At 40.5% G+C, this 27,226-nt stretch overlaps 1 protein-coding gene across 4 annotated transcripts in view; it reads right to left on the bottom strand.

The window, feature by feature from the left end:
* The window catches only part of PEAK1 (pseudopodium enriched atypical kinase 1), a 180,483-nt gene that overhangs the window by 43,403 nt on the left and 109,854 nt on the right, over positions 1 to 27,226 (bottom strand). For 3 of the 4 annotated variants that reach the window (XM_036349813.1, XM_036349805.1, XM_036349822.1), the window contains exons 3-4: positions 25,468 to 25,652; positions 281 to 1,017 (exon numbers count right to left, since the gene is read on the bottom strand). In XM_036349813.1, the coding sequence (XP_036205706.1) occupies positions 281 to 1,017; positions 25,468 to 25,652 (922 nt within the window). Of the gene's footprint in view, positions 1 to 280; positions 1,018 to 25,467; positions 25,653 to 27,226 lie in introns of those variants that run through there. The other variant, XM_036349832.1, reaches the window with a different exon arrangement.

The following is a 27,226-nucleotide window of genomic DNA, read 5'->3' as shown; positions in this document are numbered from 1 at the left end:
ATAGCATCCTTAGACTTCTTTGACCTTTAGAATATGAGTTATGGTCCTTCTAAACTCCTAAGAATGATGTTTACCCTTATCTTATCACCCAGTATCCTGTGTTGTAAGTCCTTCTCTTTGTTTTCTCCTCTAGATAAGGCCCCTGCTTATTATAATATCTGGTATGAGGTAGATGCTCAAAAACATTTTGCTGAGTGGAAGAATGGAAGAAAGAACAAAGCCATCCCAATAACAGTGTGTTGGATAAGATTTTAGAATCAGATTTATAATATTTTCTTACCTTGACTGCATAACTATTAAGTGGATCTTTTGCATATGAAGCTGTGTAGTAAACTGCATCACCTGCCTCACAACATGGCTTGTCATTGGTTAGCCTGAAGTCTGACCAGCTGTCCATCCCAAAACGGAGTTTGTCTTTCTGCCCAGCCATAAAGAGGTCTTCACATTTAATAGCCAATTTCTTTAAGGCATCTGTATGAAGGCTTCGGATTTTTCCCACCACTTCTTCCCGATTCTCAAGTCCTCGATAAAGTGCATGTCTCTGTGGCTTCTGGATGCCTTGGCCCTGTCTCCAAGAGGGACCACGTTGACTGGACAGGGACTCCATACTGTTGGAAAATCTATCCTTAATATTTAGAGTGGTTAAACTGGAGATGCTGTTTGCTGCTGGTCGCTCCTTGTGTAAAGGTCTCTCTAAGGAGTCATAAGACTCAGTGTCCAGTCCCTTGAGTTCATAACTGATGGAAGAGCCAGCACTGCTGGCATCCCAGTTGGGATCGATATCATAGGTGGGATTAGCCATGACACAAAGATTAGTTTCCATGGATTTTTGGAGGTCTTTGGAGATTGGCTCTGTGTTGGCTCTTAAGATCATCTTCTTTGGCAGTGGGGGTGGTTCAGCTTGGGAAGCATTAGGTGCTTCTTGGTCTGTTTTCTCACCAAAGGTTATGGCATCATCCAAAGCCCCTTTAGGTTGCCGTGGATGCTTGGGAGGTATCATAGCTGCTCTAGATTGCCCTGCATTGTTTTAAAACAAACAAAGAAAAGAGAATAAGTAAAGTTTTCATTACTGTTACATAATTGAAACTTAAGCAAAAAGAAGTAAGGTGGCCATAAGAATGTAAGAAGTCAATGCCTCAATTCAAAATAATAGAAGAAAACAACCAAATGAACTAGTTAAATATTAAAGGTAGAGCTTAATACTTGGTGGGAGCAATAAATGTGAAAATGTCTCAGTATTTCTGTGCCAGAGGAACAGGGTAATGGGCTTTGTTTTAAAAAAGGAATCCAGATTCTCCACTCCTGACCCCAAGAGTGCTGTATTTACCACACTAGGATACTAAGGAGTCACATACACTAAAATAATTGTGTTGTGGAAGAATAGAGATAATAGTATTTATGAGTAAAAAAATACTGGGGAGCATTATTAAAAACAATTGAAACTATCAATGAGATCACTAAACTGGTCCTCAGGAGATACTATTCTATACTTTTAACTTTGTCCCAAAGTTATCTTATATTCTGTACAACACTTGCCATTTTCAATCTAACACATATGAATACGATTTTATAAACTACGTTCTTTTATTTCACTACAGTGATGGATTCTGGCACTGCTTAAACTGGTCTATGTATAAGATCCAGTGATTGTGGTATATATAAGCAATTAACAGCTGTTCCAAATATCATTCACACACTCATGCAATTCTGTTTTATTGGGGAGGGGGCACATAAACTGTGATTTGAGAGATGCTAGTTCTGAACATCTCTGACAAGTCCTAGTTACAGAACCAATCATTTCTGATTCCTTTCCAGTATTTATGCTTAGAAGAAGATAAAACAGACATGTATGTGATCAATGACATCATCGGGGCTTACTGTATATGGAATAGGGAGCATTATCTTTTTTTTCAAGACAGAGAAATATACCATGAAACTTTTTTTTTAAATATATTTTATTGATTTTTTAAATTGATTTTTACAGAGAGAAAGGGAGAAGGATAGAGAGTTAGAAACATTGATGAGAGAGAAACATCTATCAGCTGCCTCTGCACACTCCCCACCGGGGATGTGCCCGCAGCCAAGGTACATGCCCTTGACCGGAATCGAACCTGGGACCCTTGAGTCCGCAGGCCGACGCTCTATCCACTGAGCCAAACCGGTTAGGGCTACCATGAAACTTTTATTCAAAGCTATTAAAATTAGTAATGTTACTGACGCCTCAACTTAATATCTCACAGAGCATAGTGCTCTATTACAGGTTGAATTATGTCCCTTCTCCCAAAATATGTTGAAATCCCAATCCCTGGTACCTGTGAATGTAACCTTATTTGGAAATAGGGTACTTTTAGAGGTGATGAAATTAAGATGAAGTCATTAGGGTGGGCCCCAATCCAATATGACTGGTATCCTTATAAGAGGCAAAACGATACATGAGAACAGATACACAGGGAGAACACCAGTAATGACAGAAGCAGAAATTGGAGTAATGCATCTGCAAGCCAAGAACTCCAAGGATTGATGGCTACCACAAGATACTAGGAAGAGATAAAGAAGTATTCTACCCAGAGTCCTAGCAGGAGCATGGCCTTGAAAGCACCTTGATTTCGGGCCCCTAGCTCTAGAACTGTGTGAGAATAAATTCCTCTTGTTTCAGGTGACCCAGTTTGTGGTACTTTGTTACAGCAGTCCTAGGGAACTAATACATGTTGTTACTGATGATCAGACAGAACAGAAGGCACTGATGGTCCTGAGGATGATAATGACCTAAAATGGTGGTTTGTTTAATTAAAAATATGTCCTTGTAGCAATGCCAAGGGTAAGCACCAATATAAACTGTGATTGTAATAACAATATATTTCACTTCCCATGCATGCAACTCTGCTCAAGAACATCTAATAGTTTATACAAACTATGACAATATATAGGGTTGGGTCAAAAAAAGGTTTACAGTTATGGGTATACAGACCAGTTTATTCTTATATTATTATTTATTAATTATTATATTATTTTCCATAAGAAAAACTGTAAACCTACCATTGCTCCACCCTGTATATAGCAACACTAAAAAACCCCATTTCTTCACCAATGGTATGTAGCAATTTTTTAAACAAGGATTACATTACATATAAAAAAAAATATTTATACTAATAATAGAGGAATATGCAAATTGTCATCACAGTAATGACTGAACAGCAGGCCGCTTGGGGAGACAAGGCCAGCAGTGGGTTTAGTGAAGGACGACCAAACGACTAAACAGCAGGCTGTGTGGGGCGACCAGGCTGGCAGAGGGGTAAGTGAGGGACAACCAAATGACTGAACAGCAGGCTGAGTGGGGTGACCAGGCCGGCGGGGGGGGGGGGGGCAGTTAGGGGCAATCAGGAAGGCAGGCAGGTGAGCAGTGAGGAGCCAGCGGTCCTGGATTGTTAGAGGGATGTGTGACTGCCAGTTTAGACCTAATTTCATGCACCAGGCACAAATTTCATGCACCGGGCCTCTAGTATATATACAGACAGCATGAGAATAAGAGGAAGAATATGACAATGCTAAACTCTAAGAGGGCAGGGATGTTTGTTTTACTCCTTTTTTGTATCTTTATGTTAGCAACAGGGTCAGGATATAATAGATGCTCAATAAATATTTTTTGAATGAGTAAGGAATAAATATTTAGGGTTGCAAGAGAAAAAGTGATACATTTGTATTAGGTACCTAGAACAAGGAAAGATTCTGAATTATCAATTTTAAAAATTTCCAAAAAGAAAAGCCCAGGACCATAGGGCTTCAGTAATAAATTCGACCAAACGTTTACTGGTAAAGAAATATTAAAACCAATCCTTGCCCTACCAGTTTGGCTCAGTAGATAGAGTGACAGCCTGTGGACTAAAGGGTCTCGGGTTTGACTCCAGTGAAAGGCACATGCCTGGGTTGTGGGCTCGATCTCCAGTAGAGGGCGTGCAGAAGGCAGCCAATCAATGATTCTCTCTCATCATTGATGTTTCTCTTTCTCCCTCTCCCTTCCTCTCTGAAACCAATAAAAACATATTTCAAAAGAAACAAACAAACAAACAAACAAAAAACAATCCTTCACAAACTCTTCCAAAAAATAGGAGGGAGGAACACTTCCTAACTTGGAATCTATGTGATCAATATCACCTACATACCAAAAAACAGATAAAGACATCACAAGAAAACTAGAGACTAATATCCCTTATGTATAGAGACACAAAAATCCTCATGAAATACTAGCAAGCTGAATCAAGCAACATATAAAAAGGACAATCCAGCTCCTAACTGTTCACCTGTCTGTCTGCCTGACTGCCCCAAACTGCCCCTGCTGCCAGCCTGATCACCCCTAACCGCTGCCCCCTGCCGACCTGGATGCCCCCAACTACCCCCCCACCCCCACCCCAGGCTGGTTGCCCCATGCAGCCTGCTGCTCAGTCATTTGGTGGTCCCTCACTAAACCCCTGCTGGCCTGGTCGCCCCATGCAGCCTGCCATTCAGTCATTTGGTTGTCTCTCACTAACCCTCCTGCAGACCTTATCACCCTACGCAGCCTGCTGTTCGGTCATTGGTCTGGTTGTTTTGGTCCCGACGCCCCCTGACTTTTTATATATTAGAATTACTAAAATTCTGAGGCACACCAAAAATACATTTTTTGTAGATCTGAGAAAAAAACAGGTATAATTTTGATTGATTAAAAAATAAAGTAATTATCTACCTTTTCTGCTCCAAAGTGAGTTTTTAAAAGACCAGGTGCCTATACTTGTATATAAGGATTTCTGGTACCATGAATTAACCAATCAGACACAGTTTTATTATGTGACATGACCAATAAGATGCAACTATATTATATGATCTATACATTTATGGTTCAAGACAGGGCATTCACACTGGACAGCTATTACTATATTAGTTGTCATTTTTAAATTTGACAATATAAGGCAGTGGTTCTCAACCTTCCTAATGCCATGACCCTTTAATACAGTCCCTCATGTTGTGGTGACCCCCAACCATAAAATCATTTTTGTTGCTACTTCATAACTGTAATTTTGCTACTGTAATTTAATATCTGATATGCAGGATGTATTTTCATTGTTACAAATTGAACATAATTAAAGCATAGTGATTAATCACAAAAACAATATGTAATTATATATGTGTTTTCCGATAGTCTTAGGCGACCCCTGTGAAAGGCTCATTCAATCCCCAAAGGGGTTGCGACCCACAGGTCGAGAACCGCTGATCTAAGGCAAAAGAGGTTAGTGACCCTGACTAAATCATCAGGTATTGCATGTTTTAAAATTCTTGTGGCACACTGGTTGAAAATCACAGCTATACACCATGACAGAGTTGTATTTATCCCAAAAATACAAGGTTGGTTTAACATCTGAAAATTGATGGAATATACCATGTAAACAGAAAAAAAAGGGAGAAAAACCCTCATATGATCACCTCAATAGAGGCAGAAAAGCATTTGATAATATCCAACATATTTTCATGATAGAGACACTGAACAAAATAGGAAAATAAGGGAACACCCTCAACCTGATAAAGTGCAAATAACCAAGAGCTTATATCATACTTAACAGTAAAAAACTGAATATTTACTGCTTAAAATCAGGAACAAGACAAGTATTTCCATTCTTGTCACTTCTGTTCTACACTGTACTGAAAACCTGGACAAAGAAACTAGGAAAGAAAAAAATTAAAATACTGGAAGAGAAGAAAAATGATCTCTATTCACCGGCAACATCATCTTATATATATGAAAGCTAAGGAATCCACAAAAAACTGTTAGGACCAATATACCAGAGTTTAGTAAGGTTACAGAATATAAAATCAATATAAAAATTAATTATATTTCTATATACAAGCAAAGAGCAACATAAAATTAAGAAAACAATTCCACTTCCAACATCATCAGAAAGAATAAAGTATTTAAGAATTAACTTAACAAAAGACGTGTAAGATTTACACACTGTAAACTATCAAGCATTGCAAAAAGTAAATTAAAGATCTAAAAAAATAAAAAGATGTATGTTAAGATGGAAATACTACCAAATTGGTGTAAAAATGCAATGTAATTCCTATATCTCCGCTGGCTTTCTTGCAGAAATTGACAGGATGATCCTAAAATTCACATGGAAATACAAGGGATCTAAAGTGGCACCCCCAATTTTTTTTTGAAAGAGAACAGTGTTTTTGAACTCACATTTACTGATTTCAAAACTTACTTGAAAACGACAGTAATCAAGATTGAGGAATACTATCATAGAAATAGAAATATAGATGAATAAAATAAAATTCAGAGTCCAGAAATAAAACCTTATATTTATGGTCAATCAATTTTAAACCAGGACACCAATTTAATTCAATGGGAAATAGTTTTTTCGGCAAATGGTGCTGGGACAACTGGATATCTATATACAAAAGAACAAAGCTAACTCCTACTTCATATTAAACATAAAAATTAACTCAAAATGTGCCAAAAAGCTAAAATTATAAAACATAAAATAAATACTTTCTACTTTTAGTTATGTAATGGTTTCTTAGATATAACACCTAAAGCACAAGCAACAAAAGAAAAATTAAATTGGAATTCATAAAATTAAAAATTTTTGTGCTTCAAAGAAAAATTTCAAGAAAATGAAAAGACAAACCATAGAATGGTAGAAAATATGTGTAAATTATGTATCGGAAAAGACTTGTATTCAGAATTTCCAAATAGAGAATCCAAGATGGTGGCCGAGAGGGCAGCAGTGAGGGAGAATGTGAGTGAGGGAGTGAAAGGGGAGTGTGTGGACGTGTGGGGCGTGCATGTGTGTGTGTGTGTGTGAATGAGGGACAATTATATCCCACGGGACTTTTAGGGACTGACGGACCAGGCTCCCCTAGCTGGGCAGCCTCTCCTGGGGCAGCTGGCTCTGCCACAGAGGCTGTGCCATTTTGAAGGGGAGAGCAGCTGTGACTGGGAGTTCAGGCTCACCTCCACCCGGTGAGCCCTCAGATACCACTTGGGACCCTACAGCCACACGGGCCAGGGACCGCCTCGGCTGTGAACCCACAAACACCGAGACTCCAGCCTCCCTGGCCGCAGACTTTTAAAACATTTGTCTGGGGGAGACAAAATGATGGTCGAATAGGTGGACATGTCCGTGCCTTCTCATGGAGGAGATAGAACAACTAAATTGAATAATATCCACTTGTAATTGGCAAATTAAACACAGCTGGTGAAACAATCTGTGGCCAGAAAGGTCAGAGGACGCCTGGATCAGGGATCTGGGCTGGAGAGAGAGACACCCAACTACTGGAACGAGAGGGTCAGAAGGAAACTGAGCTGAACCAAGTCAGCGTCCTTAGGGGACATGCATAACACTTGACTGTAGACAGGGGTCCGCAGGGATGCTGGCAGCCAGGGACTCTAGATCTAAGTCCACAGCCATTGGAGGCTGTGCCCAGAAAGGCAGCTGAAGTTCTGCACCAACCGTGCAGTGCAGGAAGGAGAGAGATGCGCAGTAGCGCGGTTGCTCTGTCTTTATATTTTCCTTGCTTTTACTCGCTAAACCCAGTACATAGGATCTTTTAATTACAAATATTCACCAAGGCTGAAATGCAGGTGGAGGTGATTTTGTGGAGGCTGGGGAGCAAGACAGGGAGAGGTGACGAGGAATCCAGCTCTGGGACACTCCAGTCACTCCAACTATAAATAGCCATTTTTCTCCTGAAGAGCCAGCCCTTCCTACCAGCACAGCTGCACCCAGCCTTGAGCTCTGCAGGGAAACAAGGATTCTGAATATCCCCAAGGAGCCCTCAAGGACTGGGTTGAGGGGCCATTTGATCCTAGAAACTAATACAGCAACACCCTCACCTACAGCCTGTGTCAGAAATAGATGTTTGTGTAAATACGACTGAAAGCAGGCAAACAAAGCGGACAGATTGGTCCCGCCTGCCTGAAATCAAGGCAGGCACAGAGGAGCGGTGGATCACTGGGAACTTCAACACGATGCTGACTACCTAACAGGAAGCTGATAGGTGTCAGAAAGAGCAGTAGAGAGGGGTCTTAAACCAGCCCCATGGGACACTAAAACTCAGCTGAAGCGAGCACACTTCTCTACTTCAACTTTTTATTTTTTATCTTTTACTTAAGAAAGAAAAGAAGCCCTGACCGGTTTGGCTCAGTGGATAGAGCATCGGTCTGCGGACTGAAGGGTCCCGGGTTCGATTGCAGTCAAGGGCATGTACCTTGGTTGCGGGCACGTCCCCAGTGGGGGGTGCGCAGGAGGCAGCTGATTGATGTTTCTCATCAATGTTTCTAACGCTCTAGCTTTTCTTCCTCACTTTTCCCGTTTTCATCCTGTTTCTCTTCTCCTGTTCCTGCTTTGTAGTTTATTTCTCTCCTTTTTTTTTATACCTTGTTAAAAATTGATCTTCTTTATCTGTTTTAATGAAGCATTACTATTATGGTAGTCTCTGTTGGCTTACTCATATATGTAATTTCCTCTCCCCTGCTCCAAGTCCATGCACCCTTCTCTTTTTCTTTGCTAGCCAATTTTTTTATTTCTCTTTTTTTATGCTGTTGTTTTTCCTTTCCTCGCTTGCTCTCTTCTTCTCCTAATTGCTTAGTTTCACTTATCAAACTTAAGCCTATTTGCTTTCTATTCTATTCTCCATTTCCAGAAATAGATAAATATATAGACAGATTAAAGAAAGAAAAATATTTATTTTTAAAAATTTATTATTTTGCTTTTTACTTTTCTCCTTATTCACTCATTCTCTTTCTACCTCCTCTATACTGAACTGTGGCCATTCCCCTATTCATTCAATTCCTTTATCTTACCTTACTGAAATAACCTCTGCCTCTTGAGATTCAGTTCCCCCCCTTTTTTTCTGGGTGTTTTTTGTTTGCACTTCTTGGTTTATATGTTTTGTGGAGTTTTCTCCCCATCTACATATATTTTTCCCCTTCTTTTTTCTTATTTCTCGTACTTTTTCCCCCTTAATGTCAATACCATTTTTGTGCTCTTTTCTTTGCCCTAATTCTCTTGTCTCTGGTGGTCACCTTTATTGGGGTTATCGGTGTTGTGATTACATGCATGATTTGTGCCCTCTATGTTGTGTCTTGTTGAGTTGTAATTTGTGCCTTTTGGTCAACATGGCAGAGAGGCATAACCAGACACCCTGAGAGGAGCAAAAGGGGGGGGCCAGGGGATAGTCAAGGGCGGGGGAAAAAAAAGACACATATGTAATACCCTTTGTAATACTTTAAGCAATTAAAAAAATAAATTAAAAAAAAAGTGGGGAGACAAAAAAACAGCACCCATACGAAAATAAAAAAAAAAGGAATCATCAGAAAAGAAAGTAAACAAAATGGAGGTAAGCAATTTGTCAGAGAAGGAAATCAGAGCAATGATCAATAAGGATGCTGAAAAGGATGGAAAACAAATTCAATAACATGTATAAGAATCAAGAGGAAATGAAAAATAACCAAGAAGAAATGAAGAATGACATAGCTGCAATAAAGAACATAATAGAAAGCATAAACAGTGGACTAGAAGAAGCTAAGGACTACATTAGCAAGCTAGAGGACAAGGTAGGAAAAAACATCAAGCAGAGCAGCAACTGGAAAAAAAAAAAAACATAAAAAGCAGGAGGAGAGCCTAAAGGAGCTTTGCAAAAACAGGAAATGAAACATAATAGGAGTAGCAGAAGGAGAGGAAACTGAGCAAGGAATAGAAAACCTGTTAGAAGAAATAATGACAGAAAACTTCCCAAATACTGGGAAGAAAAAACTCACACAGTTCAAGAGGCACACACAGTCCTAAACAAGGTGAACTAAAAAAGACCGACATCAAGACACATCATCATTAAATTGGAAAATATCAACGACAAAATAAGAATCTTAAAGGCTGCAAGACAGAGACAGACAGTTACATACAAGGTATCTCCCATTAGACTATCAACTGATTTCTCAACAGAAACATATCAAGCCAGAAGGGAATGGAATAAAATATACAAAGTGATGCAAAGCAAGGGACTAAATCCAAGAATACTATACCCAGCAAGGCTATCATTCAAAATTGAAGGTGAAATAAGGAGCTTCATAGACAAAAAAAGGCTAAGGTAATTTAATACCACCAAGCCACCAATGCAAGAAATGCTAAAAGGACTGATGTAAAAAGAAGAAGTAAAAGGGAAGAAGGAACACAGGCATAAAGAATAAAAATGGCAACAAACAAGTACCTATCAATAATAACCTTAAATGTAAATTGATTAAATGCTCCAATTAAAGACATAGGGTAGCTGAATGGATAAGAAACCGTGACCTATATATCTACTGTCTAGAAGAGACCCACCCTCAGAAAAAAGGACTCAAACAGACTGATAGTGAAGGGATGGAAAAAATTTTTGCAAGCGAATGGAAATGAAAAAAAAAAGCTTTTGTAGCAATACTTATATCTGACAAAATAGATCTCAAAGTGAAGGGAAAAATAAGAGATAAGGAAGGCCACTTCATAATACTAAAGGGAGCAATTCAACAAGAGGATATAACTCTGGTAAAAATATGCACCCAATATAGGAGCACCCAAATACATAAAAAAAACTTCTGGAAGATATCAAGGGAGAGATTGACAGCAATACAGTCAGAGTAGGGGATTTTCATACCCCATTGACACCACTGAATAAATCCTCTAAACAAAAAATCAGCAAAGAAACATCAATCCTAAATGACTCACTAGACCAGATGGACTTAATTGACATCTTCAGAACATTTCACCCCAAAGTTACAAGAATAAACATTCTTCTCAAGTGCACATGGGACATTTTCAAGATAGACCACATATTGGGACCACAGGAAAGTCTCTTCAAATTCAAGGAGATATAAATGATATCAAGCATCTTCTCAGATCACAATGGATTAAAATTAGAAATAACCTACAATAAAAACAATTAAAAAAAATCAAACACTTAGAAGCTGAATAGCATGCTATGAAACAATGATTGGATTACCAAATAGATCAAAGAAGAAATAAAAAGCATCCTGGTAACAAACAACGATGAAAACACACAACAATCCAAAATCTATGGGACACAGTGAAAGCAGTCCTGAGAGGGAAGTAATAGCTCTACAGGCCTTCCTCAAAAAAAAAGAAAAAATGGTAATTATCTAACCCTACAACTTAAAGAATTAGAGAACAAGAAAAGCCCAGAGTAAAGCAGAAGGAAGAAAATAAATGACATAGAGATAAAAAACAAACAAACAAACAAACAAAAAAACAACTATAACAACAACAACAAAAACAAATACAAAAGATCAATATAACCAAGAGCTGTTTTTTTGAAAGTTTAAAATAAGATTGATGAACCTCTTGCCAAGCTCACCAAGAAACAAACAGATAGGACCCAAATAAACAAAATCAGAAATGAAAGAGGTGAAGTAACAACTGACCCCACAGAAATTCAAAGGACTGTAAAAAAATACTATGAACAAGTCTAGTCCAACAAGCTACACAACCTAGACCAAATGGATATATTCTTAGAAAAAAATACAAGCTTCCAAAACTCAATCAGGAAGAATAAAAAAACCTGAATAGGCCAATAAGTAGTGATGAAATTGAAACAGTAATCAAAAATCTTCCAGTAAACAAAAGACCTGGACTGGAGAGCTGCACAAGGGAGTCTACCATACATTCAAAGAAGAATTAAAATCTATCCTCCTCAGACTATTCCAAAAATTTTAAGAGGAAGGCACACTTCCAAGCTCTTTCGATGAAGCCAGCATTATCCCAATCTCAAAACCCGATAAAGACACTAGAAAGTAAGAAAGAGAACTACAGGCAATATCCCTGGTGAACATAGATGCTAAAATCCTCAACAAAATTCTAGCAAATTGGATCCAGCATTACATTAGAAAGATCAAACACCATGACCAAGTGGGATTTATTCTGGGGATGCAAGGATGGTACGATATCCACAAATCAACAGAAGTGATGTATCACATAAACCAACTGAGAGACAAAAATCACATAAGCATATCAATGGATGCAGAAAAAGCATTTGACAAAGTCCAACACCCTTTCTTGATAAAAACTCTCAACAAAGTGGGAATAGAGGGATCATACCTGAACATAATGAAAGCCTTATATGACAAACCTACAGCCAACATCATATTCAATGGGCAAAAACTAAAACCATTTCCCGTAAGACCAGGAACAAGACAGGGATGCCCACTTTCACCACTCCTGATCAACATAGTACTGGAAGTGCTAGCCATAGCGATCAGACAAGAAGGAGAAATATAAGGCATCCAAATGGGAATAGAAGAAGTAAAACTGTCATTATTCACAGAAGAGATGATATTGTACATAGAAAACCCTAAAGACGACATTAAAAAACTTCTAGAATTAATAAATTAATTTGGCAGTGTAGCAGCATAAAAATAACACCCGGAAGTCTATGGCTTTTTTTATACACCAATAATGAACTCACAGAAAAAGAAACTAAAAAACGATCCCATTTTCCATTGCAACAAAAAAATTAAGGAGAAACCAAGATGGCGGCACAGGTAAACACCTGAAATTGCTGCCTTGCACAACCACTTCAAAAATACAACTAAAAGACAAAATGGATATCACCTAGAACCACAGGAAGGCTGGCTGAGTGGAAATTCTACAACTAGAAGGAAAGAGAAAAGCACACTGAGACTCAGAGGAGGTGCGGAAGTAAAGTGCAGAGGTATGGAGGCGCACGCAGAAAGGGCTGGCAACTGAGGATGTGGTTGTCTTTTTCGATCGGGAGGGAGGCACAAGCTCCCAATTGCTCTGAACTCCAGTTCTGGGCGAGTCTCTGGGGACCCAGACTCATATGGGGAGAAACTGGACTGTCTGGCATTGGGTGGAACTCGAGGGCAGCTTTCTCTCAGAGGTGCTTGCAGCGATTACCACTGGACACTGAGACCTGGGGCCTCTTAGGGCAGGGCTGAGATCAGCCATAGCTGTTTGCTCCACCCTGTTGATTCCTTGAGACCCCGCCCCACCCAAGCTGTGTGCAGAGGCTTTTGCATATGAATGGCCTGACCCTTTGCAATCTAAAATTACCTAACAAACTTCAACTGTGTCAGAGAGACCCAGAACATCCAAAAGGAGGCCCAAGGCCCCACAGCAGCTTGCACTGCTTCACAGCTGGGCCTCATCTGGGCACCTCCAAACCCCAAACAAGGAAGAGGAATCTGTAGATCTCTCCATAGCTTCTGCTGGGTAGCCTCAGGCAGAGACTAAATTAGCACCTCCTTCGAGATCCAAGAACCAATGTACCCAGTGGTCAGAGTGGGACCATCCAGATTACAGCTCCTCAGATCCATAAGGGACATACTCAGGGGGCAGACTCAGTGAGCACCAAAGCACCACTGAAGCAAGTCTTGTCCATTAAGGTGTCTCCAGCACAGAAGTTCTCCCACCATAGACACAGCTGATTCTCACAGCCAATTGGCCTGGACGTCAATTCCTCCCAGTGATACCAACTACAATCAAGGCTTAACTACAATAAGACTGTGCACACAGTCCACAGAGGGTTGCACCAAGAGTGTCCACCTCAGATAATTGGGGAGGCTGAGCCACTGGGCCCTATAGGACACCTAGCACACAAAGCCACCCTATCAACACAGGGAAGCAGCCAAAATGCAGAGACAAAGAAACAGGTCACAAATGACAGAAATGGAGGAAAGCAAACTACTGGATATAGAGTTCAAAACCACGGTTATAAGGTTTTTCAAGAATTTTCTAGGGACCGCCGATAAATTTCGTGAGACCTTCAATAAATCTAGTGAGACCCTCGAGGTTATGAAAAAGGACCAACTAGAAATTAAGCATACAGTGACTGAAATAAATAATATTATACAGAGGTCCAACAGCAGACTAGAGGATCCCAAGAATCAAGTCAAAGATGTGAAATACGAAGAAGCAAAAATCACCCAACCGGAAAAACAAAAATAATGACAGAAAACTTCCCCTACCTGGTGAAAGAAATAGACTTACAAGTCCAGGAAGCGCAGAGAACCCCAAACAAAAGGAATCCAAAGAGGACCACACGAAGACACATTATAATTAAAATGCCAAGAGTAAAAGACAAAGAGACAATCTTAAAAGCAGCAAGAGAAAAACAGTTAGTTACCTACAAGGGAGTACCCATACGACTGTCAGCTGATTTCTCAACGGAAACTTTGCAGGCCAGAAGGGAGTGGCAAGAAATATTGAAAATGATGAAGAACAAGAACCTACAACCAAGATTACTTTATCCAGAAAAGCTATCATTCAGAATTGAGGGTCAGATAAAAAGCTTCACAGATAAGGAAAAGCTAAAGGAGTTCATCACCACCAAAACAGTATTATATGAAATGATGAAAAGTATTCTTTAAGAGGAGGAGGGAGAAGAAAAAGGTAAAGATAAAAATTATGAACAACAAATACATATCTATCAACAAGTGAATCTAAAACTCAAGTGAATGAAAATTCTGATGAACAGAATAAACTGGTGAATATAGAATCAGGGGCATAGAAAGAGAGTGGACTGACAATTCTCGGGGGGAAAGGGGTGTGGGGGGTGCGGGAAGAGACTGGACAAAAATCGTGCACCTATGGATGAGGACAGTGGGGGGTGGGGAAGGGCAAAGGTTGGGGTGGGAACCAGGTGGAAGAGAGCTATGGGGGAAAAAAAGAGGAACAACTGTAATAATCTGAATCAGAAAGATTTAATTTTTTAAAAAATTAAGATACCTAGGAATAAACTTAACTAAGGAGATAAAAGACCTGTACCTGGAAAACTATAAGACATTGAAAAAAGAGATAGAGGAAGACATAAAGAAATGGAAGAATATATCATGTTCATGGATTGGTAGAATCAACATCATTAAAATGTCCATACTACCCAAAGCAATCTATAGATTCAAGCAATCCCCATTAAAATACCAAAGGCATATTTCACAGACCTAGAACAAACACTCCAAAAATTCATATGGAATAAGAAAAGACCCAGTATAGCCACGGCAATCCTGAGAAAGAAGAACAAAGTGGGAAGGATCTCAATAACAGATATCAAGCTATATTACAAAGCCACTGTTCTCAAAACTGCCTAGTACTGGCACAAGAACAGACATACAGATCAATGGAACAGAACAGAGAACCCAGAAGTCGACCCTAGCCATTATGTTCAATTAACATTTGATAAAGGAGGCAAGAGCATACAATGGAGTCAAGACATTCTCTTTTATTGAATGGTTGTTGGGAAAATGAGACAGATACATGGAAGAAATGAAACATCAACTTACACGATACACAAAAATAAACTCAAAATGGATAAAGGACTTAAACATAAGATGGGAAATCATAAAAATCTTCAAAGACTTCATAGGTAGCAAAATATCAGACATATGTCATAGCAATATCTTTTCTTATATAGCTCCTAAGACACTGGAAACTAAGGAGAAAATAAACAAATGGGACTACATCAAAATAAAAAGCTTCTGCACAACAAAAGAAAGCATCAAGAAAACAACAAGAAAGCCCACTGCATGGGAGAACATATTTGCCAATGTTACTATATCCGATAGGCGTTTAATCTCCAAAATTTACAGGGAACTCATACAACTTAACAAAAGGAAGATAAATAATCCAAATCAAGCAATGGGCAAGGAACCTAAATAGATACTTTTTGAAAGAGGACATACAGAAGGTGGAGAGACATATGAAAGCATGGTCAAAGTCACTAATTATCTGAGAGATGCAAATTAAAAAGACAATGAGGTACCATCTCACACCTGTCAGAATGGCTATCATCAACACTCAACAAACGACAAGTGCTGGTAAGGATGTGGAGAAAAAAGGAACCCTGGTACACTGCTGGTGGGAATGCAGACTGGTATAGCCAAAGGGGAAAACAGTATGAAGATTCCTCAAAAAATTAAAAATGGAACTCCCATTCGACCCAGTAATCCCACTTCTGGGAATATATCCCAAGAAAGCAGAAACACCAATCAGAAAGGATATATGGTATGCACCCCTATGTTCATAGCAGCACAATTTATAATAGCTAAGATTTGGAAACAGCCTAAGTGCCAATCAGCAGGTGAGTGGATTAAAAACCTGTGGTACATCTACACAATGGAATACCATGCTGCTGTAAAAAGAAGGAACTGTTACCATTTTCAACAGCATAGATGGATCTGGAGAGCATTACTGTAAATGAAATAAGCTAGTCGGAGAAAGATAATTATCACATGATCTCACTCATATGTGGGATATAATGAACAACATAAACTGATGAACAAAAATAGATCCAGAGATTAAGAAACACTGATCAAACTTTCCAACCTCAGACAAAAGGCGGGGAGGGGGCGGGGCAGCATCAGAGATCAACTAAAAGACTTGTATGCATGCATATTAGCATAACCAATGGATATGGACACTGGGGCGGTGGGGGCCTGTCCTGAGGGGTGGCAGGGGAGGTATCAATCGGGGGAAAAGGAGACATATGTAATACTTTAAACAATAGAAAAATAAATAAATTTTTTTCCATTAAAAGTGGGTAAAGGATTTACATAGACATTCCTCCACAGAAGATATACAGATGGCCAGTAAGCACATGACAAAGTTGCTCATCATTACTCATTAGGTAAAAGCAAACCAAAACCATGAAACCCCCACCTTAACATCAACTGATGTAGTTATAAAAAGATGGACAAGTGTTGGAGAGGATATGGAGAAATTCATATCCTCATACATTGTTAGTGGGAATGTAAACCTTAAACCAGTGGTTCTCAACCTTCTGGCCCTTTAAATACAGTTCCCCATGTTGTGACCCAACCATAAAATTATTTTCATTGCTACTTCATAACTGTAATGTTGCTACTGTTATGAAATGTAATGTAAATATCTGATATGCAGGATGGTCTTAGGCGACCCCCGTGAAAGGGTCGTTCGACTGCCAAAGGGGTCGCGACCCACAGGTTGAGAAAAGCTGCAAACACAAATGTTCACAGCAGCATGATTCATAATAGCCCCAAAGTGGAAACAACCCAAATGTAGAGCAACTGATGAATGGATAAACAAATTATAGTATAGTTATATAATCGAGTATTATTCAACCATAAAAGAAATGAAATACTGATACATGCTACAGCTAGTATGAAACTTGTAAACATTATGTAAGTGAGAGAAGGCAGTTCAAAAGACCACTTATCATATGATTCCACTTATATGCAAAGTCCAGAAATATATAAATTCAGAGATAGAGAGTAGGTTAGTAGTTGTCAGGGGGTGGGGGAAGGGGAGAATAAAAATGGAGAGTTCTGGTTTATGGTGATGAAATGTTCTAGAATTAGATACTGGTAATGGTTTGCGAATTCTGTGAATATACTAAAACTCAGTAAATTGCACACTCTAAATGGGTAAATTTTATGGTATATAAATTATATCTCAATAAAGAAAATCAACAATCTGTTCATAGAAACTACTATAAATTTAGTTTTCAGTCACATCTTCCCATTCCTCTGTACATTACCAAGGATCTAAGGGTTTAACTCTTCCTGTGATGCTGAGGCCTCCCTCCCTCGCAGAGCCACCCCAATCCTATTTTGAAACAGCTTATGTGAGAAGTCAAAACCACAGTTTACTTACAAGATGACAGAAATATGCTTTATAACAAACTTTCCAGTAGCTGACCTAGACCTTTCAGAGATGAAATGCAATAAAGGTTAGAAGCAGTGAGAACTGCACCAGTGCCTCCTTACCATCCTTTGTCTGATTACTGTATCAATCTCCTGTTACCACTATCTTGCAGTTTTGCTTCCTTCACCAAACTAGTCATTAGAGAGATTTTTTTTTTTTTTAAACACCAAAGTTGATTATGGCACTCCTCTAATTTAAAAATTGTCCTTAGCCCTGGCTAGGTAGCTCAGTTGGTTTGACTGTCCTACCGATATACCAGGGTTGCCGGTTCGATCCTCAGTCAGGGCACTGTACAAGAATCAACCGATGAATACATAAATAAGTGGAACAACAAATCTCTCCCTCCCCACACATACACACACATCCCCTCTTTCTAAAATCAATTTTTAAAATGTCCTTGAGAATTTGAACTTGATCACAAAGACAGAATTTTCTTTGCAAGCCTTTCATTACCTATTCCTGGTTGTCTTTCTCTTGTAGCACTTTCCCTTGCATCTTAAAGTCAGAGTTAAAAATCTGTTTGCAGTTTCTCCAGCACTTTTTTCTACTTCATGCTTCTGTGTCTGTGTTCATTATTGACCCTCTTCCAGGAATGGTTTCCCTCTCCTCTCATCTTCAAATGTTCTGCCTCTGAGGAGTGTTTTTCATTCCAGTCCCCAAAATTGACCTCTCCTTCCTCCAACCTCAGATATATCCTGTGAATACTAAACACTTGACTGTCTCTGTCTGAATTCCCTACAGGTTTGCTCATTGAGGGCAAAGATTTTCTCTCATTTGTATACCCAGCACACCAAGCAAAGTTCTGGCTGAAAGGGGGAGGGATGGAGGGAGGAAGGGGAGGAGGAAGGAAAGGAGGGAAGGAGGGAGGGAGGGAGGGAAGAAGGAAGGAAGGGAGGGAGGGAGGAAGGGAGGGAGGAAGGAAGGAAGGAAGGAAGGAAGGAAGGAAGGAAGGAAGGAAGGAAGGAAGGAAGGAAGGAAGGAAGGAAGGAAGACAGGCCTAAAAATATGAACCTATTCATCCTCCTTCCACTGTGTACCTTAGAAGAGTCTTTATGTGGTACCATTTTCTACCCACTTCTCCAAATTAGAATGAACTAAAAATATGAAAGGAATGAAGGATTCCAAATGTGCTTTTATTTTTATTACCTCAGAACTGGCAAGTGAGACAAGGTTAAGGTCTATCACCAGCAGCAGCTCTTTAATACATATCAGAAGAGGTGGAAGAGGGCTGATCATTCACTTTCCACCACCTACAGAATAAAGTCCAAACTCCTCAGCAAGTTGGTCAAGGCTTTCAGTCTTACCTACCACTATTTCTCATTAACCCTCCCACACAAATCACACACTTCCTATTCTTTTAATATACTCCCTATTTTTTATTTTTACATCTCTGCCTTAGTAAAAGTTTCTAAGCCCAGCTCAAATGGCCCTTTCTCTACTGAAGCCCTCTCTACTCTCTACTCCCCAACTCCAAATTAGGAGCCATCACTTCTTCCTCTTAACACGTTTTATTCTATTATAGCATTTTTAACCTAAAACGTATATGTGTTTGTTTGCTTTTTAACATTCTTTCAGAACCTGGTGTGGAATGAAATACACAGCAAATATGCAGTAAATGGCTGCCAGACTGACCGACAGAAAACAGAACTGGTCATTATCCCAAAATGAAAATGGAGAGCTAAGGTAGCAAGGAAATAAAGACAATTAATGGTTGCTTCTCTTTCCAAACCTCAGGATATGATCTTCTGGGATCCAAGGAGATTTCTACATGCTAATCAGAAGCTTTTGCATTCCAAATGATACCATGAGCATCCCACAGTCCCTGCAAATAGGTAAAGCCATTTTCCCAAGTCTAAAAGTGTTTTGTGCTTTTATTTATTTTTTCCTCCAAGAAGGATGTGTTCTCTTGACCTGGCTGGTTTGGCTCAATGAGTGTTGGCCTGCGGACTGAAGAGTCCCAGGTTCAATTCCGGCCAAGGGCATATGCCTGGTTTGTGGGCTAAATCCCCAGTGGGGAGCATGCAGGACTCAGCCAATCAATGATTCTCTCTCATCATTGATGTTCTGTCTCTCCCTCCCTTCCTCTCTAAAATCAATAAAATATATTTTAAAAAAAGAAAGATGTGTTCTCTTAACTAAATTTCAATTATCTGGGTCAATGTTTTAAAAACTCTGTTTTTTAGCTGTTTTCATTTTAAACTTTTAATCCTGTACATTCCTCTCAAACTCAACTTTCAGCAGGCCTGTTATACCATCTCATACTCTGTGGCATACCAGCTCTCTAAAAAGAAAAAAATAGACTGTGTTCTAAATTTGCCTTACTATAGACTAAAAAAGTTATTTGGGACAAACATTCAAACCTTACTTACTTTCTTCTCTTTTTGAGCCTTCATATTCTATCTCTTTACTTTCTCCCTGCTTAAAAATGTCTCTGAACTTAGAGATAAGGCCCTATATCATGTTCTGAAAAGTGAGTGATGAAAACTGGACTAAAAGGGAATAATTTAATGACTACTTCAAAGAAGAGAGTGTCTAAAACACCTCAGAAGGAAAATAATTAATATGGGGCTCTTAAAACTTACAAGACTGTAAAAGAAAAAGATAAGAAAAATATTATTTTTAAAGATAAATATTTTAAAAATGATTACATATTGAACAACTCACAATAATAACTACATCATAGAGAACTACTGAAAGATACTATCACTGAAGACACACTAGAGACAAGTCACAGCAAATATTTGCTTTAAGACCTGACAGTCATTACAATCTTAGGGTGCTAGGGATTGACCCATTTAAACAAGAGCAGTATGCTACTGTGTACAATTAGCTCTTTATTCCAATAATGCAGGGATATCATGAGCTCTTCGTCAGTCTTCCTGACTCCAATCATCCCATAGGTATCCAGAATGATCTTAAAAAATCTTTTTAAAAATTGTTTATTGATTTTTAGAAAGAGAGGGAAGGAGGATAGGGAAGGGGCGGGGGAGAGGGACAGGGACATATCCTCAGGTGAGGATTTTAAAAAAGAAAAATGTTTGCTGGATGAAAGTATTACAGCCAAAACAAATGGAATATATCTTTCTTTTTAAATTGCAATTTCAATCTTCATCCCTATTTTTTCCCCAGGGTTGGGGACAAGTATATAAATGAGAATAGGAAAAGAGAGGACAAAAAAAGAGATGATCAGTTTGAATGGAAAATAATACTGGAGTTTTTAAATATAGATGCCCTACACCACCACTGTGCACGAGCCTTTTCAAGTGAGTAGGCTCTCCCTGGCTCAACCGAACACTCACTTTATCATCTCCTGGCAGCAGGCATCAGCAGCTTGGAAGGACGGGTCCTAATAGACCTGGACATTATTACTTATTACTTCATGCCAAATACTAAAACAAAAGTGAGCTCCAAAAACCACTTTGAGCTTAACTTCAAATAAAGAGATACACAGATTACTTTAAAGAATGTCAATGGTGTAGCAGCTGACAAACTCAGTGTTTGTAAGATCTCATTAGTGAAAACCTCTCTAAGAACAGACATTATTTATTTGGGATAGGTTATCTGTGTAATTTGAATACTGCACTCTGCCAACAAATTTCAGCATATGGAAAACTATTTTTAAATGTGAATGCAGCTATGAGGATTATGGCTTCTTTTTAAATAGAAATAATTACATTTTTTAGAAATTATAACAAATGCTAGAACAAATGTTCAAAGCTATCAATCTCAGTTGTGTGTTTTTTAACACCCAGATAATCTAAAAATGTGCAATTCTTTAATCATTGGTTTAAATAATTAACTTTACATTAGGATAATGTCTGGCCCACAGAAGTTCCTCAATAATTATTTATTGAAAAACGAACAAATAGTAATGTATTCTTCAAAATGATTGTTTTAAAACTGCTATTTATAATGATATTATTCCAACATCAAGGCCAGCAATGTAATGACATTTTTTTAAAGTATATCCATCCCTTAAAATTTAACACTGACAATCAGTACACTGCCAAAGGCCATGCAGGAGATAGAAGAATTCCAGGTGTTTTCTTTCAGAGTTTGAAGTGAGTAGGTGATACTCCAGATAAATAAGATGAGAAATGTGGATGCACAAAAAGAAAACTGAGGCATGACTTATATAATTCCGTCATTAGGAAACCCCTGAATTAAGCCTCATATTACCTACTACCAAATACTTCATCTCTAATCCATCTTCACATGGCAGCCTGCAGAATAGATATTCTAAAATACACATCTAGGCACTTCCAGTCAAAGTAGCAGACTAAGGAAACGCTGTGCTCATTCCTCCCATGACCACATCAATATTACAACGTATAGAACAACCACCCTTGAGAACCACCTGAAGAGGAGCTAAACAGAACTCCTATGACTAAAGATATAAAGAAGAAACCTCAGCAAGACTGGTAGGAGGGGTAGCAATATAAAACAGGTTGATCCCACACCTACTGCAGTGGTGAAAAATTGGAAGGGATATCTTGCATGGTGGTCCCAGCCCCATACCAGATTCCCCAGCCTGGAGAGCACCAGTGCCAGGAAGAGGAGTCCCCAAAACATCTGGCTGTAAAAATCAGCAGAGACTGTGTCCAGATGAGAAGGGGGGTTGCTATAGACCCAGGCATCCTCTTAAAGGGCCTGAGCACAGACTCACTCATGAACACTCGCCTTCAGCTTCAGTAAAAGGACAGCACTCCAAAAGTACCAAGGGAGGAACTAAATTATCTGGCTTCAGGGTGAGGGTTGAACAGGCACCTCTCTACAGGACTGAAGGGCTGGCAGGCACCATTATTCCTTTGTTAAGCCCACACCGTCCCAGCCTGAATATGCAGGTGGGTGCCAAATCTAAGATCTCCATTAAATGGCTAACCTCAGGTATCCCACTCTGATGACTCCCTTAGGCTTTGCCCTACCTAACACAGGCAAGGGCCCAAAACTCTTTCAGAGGCTGTTCCTCCTAAGTGGCTGGGCTTGGCCCATGCTGCAGACTTTTCTAAAATCTCTCAAAGTCCACAAACCCCAAATGAGCAGTGCATGGCCTTGATGTGCCCTGTATCTCATGCTAAGTGACCCCACAGCATAGCTTCTCCCAGATGTCTCCAAGCCCATCACTGGTGACTACCAACCACAGGATTACTTGTAGCTCCCATTAGGTGGTTCCAGGCCAGGCACTGGTAGCAATTGATCTGGAGCTGTGCCTGAGCCCTACCTAAAAGGCCCCAGAACCAACACACCTGTTGGCTGGCTTTATACCACACCAGAACACTACCCAATGAGCTCCATAAATGCCATACCCAAAGGGTGGAATCAAAAGGCATTGGACCTCACTAAAATAAACCCTGCTCTGTGGGGTTAGCACTTGCACAACAGCTTATCTGCTGCAGTTGCAACCAGTTCTCATAGCCATTGAGCCTGAGGGGCAATCCTACCTACTGACATGCTAAGAGCAATCAAAGCTCAACTACAACAGAAGGGCACACACAATGACACAAGGAACACACACTACTGGACCGGGAAGACTATGCCACTCGTCCCCATTGGACACCTACTAACTATATAAGGCCACCATGCCAAGATTAGGAGACATAGCAGATCTACTTAATACATAGAAACAAACACAGGGAGGCAGCCAAAATAAGACAAAGAAATATCCCAAATGAAAGAAGAGGACAAAACTCCAGAAAAAGAACTAAATGAAATGGTGGGAAGCAATCTATTAGATACAGAGATAAAAAAAAAAAAAAAAAAAAAGTGGGAGTAAAGATGAACAGGGGCCTGGCCGGCATGGCTCAGTGGTTGAGTGTTGACCTATGAACCAGGAGGTCATGGTTCAATTCCCAGTCAGGGCACATGCCTAGGTTGGGAGCTCGATCCTCAGTGTGGGGTGTTCAAGAAGCAGCCGATCAATAATTCCCTCTCATCACTGATTTCTCTCTCGTTCTCTCAATTCTCTGAAATCAATAAAAATATATATATTTTAAAACATGCTCAAGGAACACAGGGGAAATATAGATGAACTTCAGTGAGAATTTACACAAAGAGACAGAAATCATAAAAAAGAACCAGTCAGAAATCTAATCTAATAAAAGAGAAACATGCAAATTGACTGCACCTCCGCTATACCCCAAGCCACGCCCACCAGCCAATCTGAGCAACTATATGCAAATTAACCCAACCAAGATAGGGGCCTGCAGCCATGAGCTGGAGCAAGCAGGAGGCATGGTTGCTCCAGCAATGGAGGAAGCCAAGCTTCCCCTCTGCCCTGGCCGGCTGTGGCCTCTGCTCAAGGCAACAAAGTTTCAATTATAGAAGATAAATAAATCCCAGATACCTGCTTCCAGCCAGCCTCCACTGGGAGCTTAGGTGGTTGGGGGCTGTGGCCAGCCTGCAAACAGCCATCAGCCCCTCACCTAGGATGGCCATCCCCTCATAGGGTGAGGGGTCCCTGCCGGGGGCTTGGCCAGCCTACAAACAGCTATTAGCCCCTCACCCAGATTGGCCAGGCACCCCAGCAGGAACCCCAACCCTGAAGGGGCTGTGGCTAGCCTGCAAACAGCCATCAGCCCCTCACCAAGGCTGGCCACGCACCCCAGCGGGGACCCCCACCCTGAAGGGGCTGTGGCCAGCCTGCAAACAGCCATCAGACATGCACCCAGACTGACCAGGCACCCCAGCAGCACCCCCCTCCCTTAAGAGGGTGTGGCCAGCCTGAAAACGGCCCTCAGCCCCTCACACAGGCTGCCAGGCACCCCAGAGGGACCCCCACGCTGATCCAGGACACCCTTCAGGGAAAACCAGCCAGCTCCCACCCATGCACCAGGCCTCTATCCTATATAATAAAAGGGTAATATGCAAATTGACCCTAACAGCAGAATGACTGGGAATGACTGGTCACTATGACACACACTTGCCACCAGGGGGCAGACGCTCAATGCAGGAGCTTCCCCCTGGTGGTCAGTGTGCTCCCACAGGGGGAGCTCTGCTCAGCCACAAACCAGGCTGACGGCTGCCAGTACAGCGATGGTGGTGGGCGCCTCTCCCGCCTCCTCAGCAGCGCTAAGGATGTCCGACTGCAGCTTAGGCCTGCTCCCCGCTGGCAAGTGGACATTTACCGAGGGCTCCCAGGCTGCCAGAGGGATGTCTGACTGCCAGCTTAGGCCCAATCCTCCGGGGAGCGGGCCTCAGCCAGTAGGTGGTCATCCCCCGAGGGGTCCAGACTGCGAGAGGGCACAGGCCGGGCTGAGGGACGCCCACAAATGCACAAATTTTTGTGCACTGGGCCTCTAATTAAGAACATAAGAACTGAAATGAAGAGTACAACAGTAGAGCCCTAGCCAGTTTGGCTCACTGGATACAGCATTGGCCTGTGGACTGAAGGATCCCAGGTATGATCCCCAGTAGGGGTTGTGCAGGAGACAACTGATCAATGATTCTCTCTCATCATTGATGTTTCTCTCTCTCCCTCCTCTCTGAAATCAATAAAAAGAAAAGAAAAGAGTACAACAGTAGATTAGATGAAGCAGAGGATCAAATCAGTAATTTGGAAGACAAAGTAGCAGGTGTTTCATACTTGCCAAGTAAAGAGCAGGAATTTTTATGATGTGAGTTAGAATGTATAATTTGATTGTCCAACTTTTGCTCCATGGAGCAATATAAACCATCTCTCCAGGGAAATATAGAATTTGGCTAAATTTAAATACTACTTAAATACTACATACATGGCATTTGCACTTACCTAAGTTGCTATATATTGCACTACAAGGATTCAGGTCTATAGGATCTGAAATGCCTTCTTTGTCCTCTTCCCTTTCCAGTTCAGGTATGGGCAATGCTGGTGTGCAGCTTCCACCATCTTGCTTCACAACAACAGTTCTTGGATCCCAAGGAGAAAAATCCTCTGTCACTTCATGGCTCACATGACTGAAATAAATCAGACCACTGTCACACTGGTATTTAAAGGTCTTGCTAACAAAATGAACTGACCAACAAAATAAGACCTGTAGCATGGAGGGATGGAATAGACTGACATACCTCAATATGGAATGGGAGGATGAGGACAGATAACCAAAGAACTTATATGTATAGACCATGGACACAGACAATAGGGTAATAAGTTCTGAGAGGTGGGTAGGGGGTGGGCGGAGGGGGTAGGAAATGGGATACATCTGTAATACTATCAATAATGAAATAAATATATCAATATTAATAAATAAAGAATATCTCTATGTCTAAAAAGTAAATTAATAAAAATAAAGATCTTCCTAAATTTAGATTTATGGAAGGCATATACTTGCCATAAATGTAAATAACTGGCCCAATAATCCAGCAAAGGGTCATAAGCCACAACATGCTTGTGTGAATATAAGGCAGTCCTTCATGCAGATTGACACTTCTATTTATCTTGATTCATAGATATTGATCATTCAGTTTGGTAGAAGAGGTACAATAGTCTCAGAAGGGAGATGGAGAATAGCAGGTAAGAACTGCAATAATTTTTTTTAAAGGTAGGAGGTGGCAATTACAGTGGTGGTAGAGGGAGTTGAATGCTTAATTGATTAAAGACAAATATAATCAAGTATTGAGCATGTTTACTATATGATAGTACTACTATACGAAAATATACATCAAACACTTTACTATTTAGTATATAGTATTTACTGCACACTAAAGTATTTACTAAGGTATTTAGTAAAGAATCAGAAATAAAGTTGAGTTAGACTACAGTGGAACCTCCTTTCTCGAACTTAATTAATTTCCAAAGACTGTTCGAGAAGTGATTTGTTCAAAAACTGGATTCTTTCTTCCAATTAGAAATAATGTAAATAGAATTAATCCATTCCAAACCCCTAAATGATTCCATTTTAACTTTTCTTATATACAGTGCATGCCTAATGTAATACACACACACACACACACACACACACACACACACACACACACACACACACACTAGTGGCCCATTGCACAGATTCACACAATAGGCCTTCCTTCCCCTGGCTGCTGGCACCAGTCTTCCGCCGGCACCCGGGATCCAGGTTTTTGGTCCGGCCGCAGCAGTGAGATTTGGCTTCTCCGCTCCGGCTGCTTGCAACCCCTCCTTTTTTTTTCCAGCTCCTTCGAGCGGAGGCCAGGGCTGGCTGGAAGCCTGGGTTGCCCCCGGCGATCCAGACGCCCAGCCACTCCTTGAGCGGAGCCCAGGCCCCAGCCACTCCTTGAGTGGTGCTCAGGGAGGGCTGGAAGCCTGGGTCACCCCTGGCAACCCAGGCCCCCAGCCACTCCTTGAGCGGAGTCTAGGGCCAGCCGGAAGCTTGGCTTCCTCTGTCGCCGGGAGCAACCCGAGCCTCCTGCTTGCTCCAGCTCTGTGGCCGCGGCCATCTTCAGTCATCTTCAGTATTTGCTCCATGCCTGTGTATGCAAATTAACCATCATCTTTGTTGGGTTAATTTGCATAGTCGCTCTGATTGGCTGGTGGGTGTAGCCGAGTGGTGGAGTGA

Source organism: Myotis myotis, unplaced genomic scaffold (assembly GCF_014108235.1).
Source record: "Myotis myotis isolate mMyoMyo1 unplaced genomic scaffold, mMyoMyo1.p scaffold_m19_p_1, whole genome shotgun sequence".
Lineage (NCBI taxonomy): Eukaryota > Metazoa > Chordata > Mammalia > Chiroptera > Vespertilionidae > Myotis > Myotis myotis.
Note: the sequence above shows the minus strand (reverse complement) of the source record. Positions and strands in the feature narration are given on the sequence as shown.